At 60.5% G+C, this 5,999-nt stretch overlaps 1 protein-coding gene across 1 annotated transcript; it reads left to right on the top strand.

The window, feature by feature from the left end:
• The first annotated feature begins 383 nt into the window (after window positions 1–383).
• FAM240C (family with sequence similarity 240 member C) lies at window positions 384–4,632 on the top strand. The gene is made up of 3 exons (XM_070423256.1): window positions 384–457; window positions 1,712–1,860; window positions 4,530–4,632. The coding sequence occupies exons 2-3, from the start codon at window positions 1,715–1,717 to the stop codon at window positions 4,630–4,632; spliced, it is 249 nt and encodes an 82-aa protein (XP_070279357.1). The 5' UTR covers window positions 384–457; window positions 1,712–1,714.
• Window positions 4,633–5,999: the final 1,367 nt, after the last annotated feature.

Here is a 5,999-nt window from a genome sequence, read left to right as displayed (position 1 = left end):
AAGGAGGCAGCCGACCGATGATGTTTCCCTCATCATTGATGTTTCTAACTCTCTGTCCCTCTCCCTTCCTCTCTCTAAAGCATCAATAAAAACCTATTTTTAAAAGAGAGAGAGAGGGAAAGAGAGAGAGAGAGAAAGAGGAGGTGCTCTTGTCCCTGCCGGCAATCTGGCAGAGAGAGTTGCCGAGCTGCCCTCGGGCTCCTGGGCGAGGAGCGGAGGACGCGTGCCCACCAGTGAGTGCGTGCGGGAGCCAGATGGTCTCCAGGGGCCGCGGCCAGACTGAAGGCAGGTCGCCTTTCCAGCACCAAGCTGATGCCAAGACCGGCCACCAAACTCATATAAGAGGAAGTGCCCGGAGGCACCTAGGCACGCGCCGGGGACGGGGACAGGACGGAGCCGGCACCGAGGGCGCCCGCTGCCCAGGAGGTCTCCGGTTTGGGTGAGAAGCGACTGAAACGTAAGCTCTGTCTGAGGGGAATTCCACTTTGTTTATAGCTTTTCCCTCTCGGGTTGGTGATGCGAATGCCCCGGCGGAGAAGCCCTGGTGCTCACCTGTCCACGGCTCACCTGCCTTCAGGTGTCTCCTCGCTGTGCCTTCCTGGCTCTCCGAGCCCCTGACCTGTGGTTTCTCACCCGAGAAGGTCTGGGGCTGCTCAGGGGATGAGCCAGGAGCAGCTGGTCTCAGCCTCTTTCCACTCGGTTTCAATGAACCCATTTCTCTGGGGGCGCACGGGGGGGGGGGGGGGGGGGGTTCCTGCCCAGACTCTGGAGTGGGCCCGAGAGGCCCGCCCCCGCCCTGCCAGCCGCAGAGCAAAGCCCACAGTCAGCACCATCTCAGCCGGTTTCCTTCCTTTAATTCGCCGGCAACTTCACTCAGCGCAGATGTGTGTGCTCAGCGCCTCCTGGGAAAGAGCAGGTCTGGGAGGGCTGGGAGGGCTGGGAGGAGGGGAGGGGCCCGCCCCTGGCTGACAATCACAGCCACCGCAACACCCGCTTGACATCACCCAGCGTGGCCTGAGCCGGTCCGAACCTTCCCGTGCCCCCCCAACAGGGCGATGGCCCCCAACTGGGAAACGGCCACCCGTGCTTCCCATTGGACAGCAGGCAGCGGTAAAGGGCAGTCCCCAGAGCAGCAGGGAAGGCGCCCTGTCTGCCCCCTGAGCCCTGAGGTTGGAGTTCACGCCCAGGGCAGGGCTCAGGCAGCTGCAGACAGCAGGCACCTCCTTCCCTCGGACAACCAGGGCCTCCCTCCCATCACCTCCTCCAGGAGCACTGGGTGGGTGTCCACAGGCCTGGGGCCAGGCCGGGCAGGTGCACACACGGAGCAGGTGATGGGGACAGCCTGCCCACGGGCTCCCGATGCGGCGTTAAGGGGTGCGGTCTCTGCAGAGCAGCTGTCAGAGCAGTTCCTGCGGTACAGGCGGTACAGACGGTACAGACGGTCTTGCAGGTTCCAGGTTTGTGTTCTGAGACCACTGACGTCCTCATCTCAGGTCATTTCAGTGCAAAAGAACGGGGGGACGTGAACATCAGTCAGCCTCGCTTGACCATGTTCTATCAAATGTACAACTGAGGGGCTAGCGTGCCAGGCACAGGCTGATGTGTGGGGCCAAGCCTGCATCCTTGTTGTTCGCCTGCCGGCTCTCCTGGCTCCCCTTTGCTCAGAACACAGCACAAAACTGCTGAGTCTTGTAAATGTTCCCTCTTCCAGGAAATGAGTAAAAGCTACACTTCAAAGCACCCAGGACGGGTGGTCTCTGACGCAGAGGAGCTGAAGGTGTTCTGGGAGAAGAAAATCCAGCATCACACGCGGCAGCTGCAGAGAGAGGGCGAGCGGATCCGCAGGAGCGCCCTGGACAGGTAGGCGGGGGGCGGTGCTGGGTGGTCTACAGCAGAGCAGACCCCGTGGGCTCAGGCACTCAGCCCCCTGCCCCCAGCAACAGCATTGCACTCCCAGACCTCATGTCATACATTACCTCAGCTTCTAATCACAACACTGGATAAGGGGATGGAGGAACACCCCACGGTGCCATCCCCCATCCCTCCATTCCACACTCCATCACCCATCCCTCCATCCCACACTCCATCACCCCGGCCCTCCATCCCCCACTCCATCACCCATCCCTCCATCCCACACTCCATCACCCATCCCTCCATCCCACACTCCATCACCCATCCCTCCATCCCCCACTCCATCATCCCATCCCTCCATCCCACACTCCATCACCCATCCCTCCATCCCACACTCCATCACCCCGTCCCTCCATCCCACACTCCATCACCCATCCCTCCATCCCACACTCCATCACCCATCCCTCCATCCTCCACACTCCATCACCCATCCCTCCATTCCACACTCCATCACCTCATCTCTCCATCCCACACTCCATCACCCATCCCTCCATCCCACACTCCATCACCCATCCCTCCATCCTCCACACTCCATCATCCCATCCCTCCATCCCACACTCCATCACCCATCCCTCCATCCTCCACACTCCATCATCCCATCCCTCCATCCCACACTCCATCATCCCATCCCTCCATCCTCCACACTCCATCATCCCATCCCTCCATCCCACACTCCATCACCCATCCCTCCATCCTCCACACTCCATCACCCCATCCCTCCATCCCGACTCCATCACACATCCCTCCATCCCACACTCCATCATCCCATCCATCCATCCCACACTCCATCACCCATCCCTCCATCCCACACTCCATCATCCCATCCCTCCATCCCACACTCCATCACCCATCCCTCCATCCCACACTCCATCACCCATCCCTTCATCCCACACTCCATCCCCCATCCCTCCATCCCCCACTCCATCACCCCATCCCTTATACTCTCACACTCCATCACCCACCCCTTATACTCTCACACTCCTGAGCATGTGTGGAACTTGTTTTGAAGGAATGTCCTGCTTTATCTGATATTCTTACAATTGCTCCCCCTGAGTGTGTTCATTCTACTCCTTCCCACACATTTGCAGGACTGTAGATCCAAAGCAATCCCTCTCTCTCTGCAGCCAAGTCCTGCGACCTTGCTGCTGAGGGGGCTCACAAGCAGAGCCGGGGTGTCTGATCTCAGGGACAGCTAAGAGGGCAGATTAGCACATAATTCACACCTAGACCAGGCCTCCAATGGCCAGGATACCAAAGTGGCCACAGCCTCTTCCTCAAATAGCACCAGCGGCTGCCCTTGGAGCAGGTTGGGAAGGAGGATCCTGGTGGCGCTGGGACAGAGCTGGACTGACCTTCCAGCTGCCCGAGGTCTGGTTGCTGCACTGGCCCACCCTCCCCCGCCTGTGGTCCCCTGGCTGTGGGGTGGGTTCTGCCACTCCGGACATCTGCCCTGGTTGGCATAGGTGGGGCCGTGGTGCCTCCCCTCCACATGGCGTGGCCCCCACCCCAGCTCTCAGGGGGTCCTCACCCTGACGCTCCTCCTTGCTGTGGGTCTCAGGGCCTTGTCCCCGGCCTCGTCTGCCATCAGGCCCTGGAACCTTTGGGTCTTCTGCCCAGGGGTGCAGGCCCAGGAGTGGGCGCTGGGTCCAACAGTGAGGGTGCATCAGCACCAGCCGGTATGTCACCGAGGTCCTGGGCTAATGGGGGTGGGACTGTGGGTGGGATGCCTGTGCCTCTTTGGAAAGATGTGGCTGGTGATCAGGACCACAGACTGCAGCCAGGACACGCCCTGTCCCCTGGACCACAGCAGCCCCTGGGACGTCCTCACAGGCACCCAGCGGCTCCCAGGAGCCGGTCAGCAGCCAGGGCCTGGTGCAGGGCAGGAGCGTGACAGTCGTGTGTGGGGCCGTCACTTGCGGGCCCGTCACACGTGGGCACTGCTGTCCTGGTCTAACCACCTGCTGCTCGGAGGTGCCTTCCTCGTTGAGGCCCGTGGGTGCGGGACAAGGGTCTGAGTGCATGCCCTTTCCCCAGAGGTCGGCAGGAGCCAAGCGCCCATCTCTCCACCCACTAAAGCCAAACCACACCCTCCCTCGGGCGAAGGCACCAGGTGGTCGTTGTCTGTGGGCCGACACCCGGGGCTGGGGAGCCTGGCCCCCTGAACCTGGACATCCCCGCAGCCAGGTCACCCTGTGCTTTGTGCTGTGGTGACCACAGTGTGCTGCCTCCCGAGGTGGCCGGGCTGGGACAGGTGGGTGCAGTGTGAGGGCTCGGGAGGGAGGGGGGTGGGAGCAGGCCCATCCTCATCTGCCATGAACTGGCCTCACCAAGCAGAGAGTACAGGATGTGGCTCAGCCTCTCTGGGACTCAGAAGTTTCCAGAAGCTACTTCCTGGAGCAAAGTGCTTTCCCTCTGGGCCTAGGGTCTGAGACAGACCCTCCGTGACAGACATGGCCCTGACCCTGAAGTGGCCGCCTGAGGTTGCAGGGTTCTCCTCGACCTCACACGGTCACAGCTGCCAGCTGGGTGGGGACACGGCCCAGGTGCTGTGTTGACAGACAAAGCCTGGCTGTCGGGGGGTCCTGGGAAGGTGACTCACAGTGAAATCCGCATCCCAGGCTCCGTGGAGAATGGGCTCAGCAGCTGGAGTTGAGGCACAGGGCGCTGCAGGCTCCCCTGGAGGCCGCCCCGCGGGCCTCCGGAGACAAGACGGCAGCCTGAGTCCTGCGTGGAGGGGAGGCGCACGGCCAGCCACGTGAGTTCCCCCGAGAAGGGACACCCCGTGAGGGGCTGTGTGTGGGCACCGCCCGCAGAGCCACTGCGCCCACAACCAAGCTTCACGGGCGCTCTCCCCCTGCTCCGCTCGGCTGCCATTGGTTTTGCTTCTGAAGCACATAGTAGGTGCCCAATAAAACCTACAATAATTGGAACAAGTGTTTGTACAAAATTTCCTCCGTCTTTAAAATTCACACATCTTAAAAGCTGACCAACATGTTTTCAACTTGCAACAGCCGTAGAAAGAAACTCAGCTGCCCCACAAGGCTTCCTGACTCCTAGGCTGCAGATTTTATTTCCCCTTCGGTCAAAACATGCCCATAAATCTCAGCCCCGCGATCATGGCCGATGTGAGGTCATATAAAGCCCTGCTTTTCCAGAATCCCCCTGTGCAGGTTTGCAGAGCATGTGTTCCCTGAGGCCATGCGGCCCTAAGGTAAGGATTCCGTCCCAGCTGGAGCCCCACCTGCGGCTGTGACTACCCTGGACAGGCAGGAGGCAGGGCGCCCAGCAGAGGCCGGGCCGCCACAGGACCTGGCCTCTCTCATCTCCCGACAGGGACCCAGGCTCCAGCAGCGACCACCCTCACGTGTTCACCCAAACGCCACGGCTCGTGTTCTCACTGGCACAGACCCAGCTGTGGTCCTGGGTCCGCTCTGAAGATGCGGAAGCTCTGGCCTGGGGCTGGAGTCTAGCTGTGGCTCCCTCTGGTCTCACGTCGTCTCTCCAGGGTTAGCTGCTTGTTGGTTTGGGTTCTGTTTTGTGTGACCCTCCATCAGGTTGACAAAGGGCCGGGAAGCCGCACGGCTTTGCCTGCCCTGGGGACTCTCCAGGGAGTTACTCAGAGAAAAGGCTCTGAGAGCAGCCGCCAGGGACCTTCTGTGCCCAACAGATTCCTCGGAGGACATTTCCAGAGCTGACCTCACAGCGGAAATTCCAGAAAGAACAAGTGGCCCTGGCCGGTCGCTCAGTGGTTAGAGCACAGGCCCACAGCCCGAAAGGTGGCAGGTTCCATTCCCAGTCAAGGGCACGTACCTCGGTTGCAGGTTTGATCCCCTATCCTGACGGGGCACATGTGGGAGCCAACTAGTCCATCTCTCTCTCTCTCTCTCTCTCTCTCTCTCTCTCCCACTCCTCCCCCCTTTTCACTCTCTCTCTAAAGATCAATGGAAAAAATATCCTCGGGTGAGGATTAAAAAAAGAAAGAACAAGTGGAGAAAGTTAGGAGGCAGACCTACAAGCACGCTCCTCAGTCATCACCGGCCATCTGTCGCATTCGTGACTCAGGAGATTCCCTGGACAAACAGCCTGGG

The sequence above is a fragment of the Myotis yumanensis genome, unplaced genomic scaffold (genome assembly GCF_028538775.1).
Source record: "Myotis yumanensis isolate MYYU_CA2020_CCGP unplaced genomic scaffold, mMyoYum1.0.hap1 SCAF_8, whole genome shotgun sequence".
NCBI classification, from domain to species: domain Eukaryota; kingdom Metazoa; phylum Chordata; class Mammalia; order Chiroptera; family Vespertilionidae; genus Myotis; species Myotis yumanensis.
The sequence above is the reverse complement of the archived record's forward strand: the minus strand, read 5'-3'. Positions and strand labels throughout refer to the sequence as shown.

Excerpts from the sequence above, each read along its gene's own strand:
- FAM240C (XM_070423256.1), top strand. The coding sequence starts at position 1,715 with ATGAGTAAAAGCTACACTTCAAAGCACCCAGGACGGGTGGTCTCTGAC. Across the intron at positions 1,861-4,529 it reads CGCAGGAGCGCCCTGGACAG|GCTCCGTGGAGAATGGGCTC; the intron begins GTAGGCGGGGGG and ends TCCGCATCCCAG.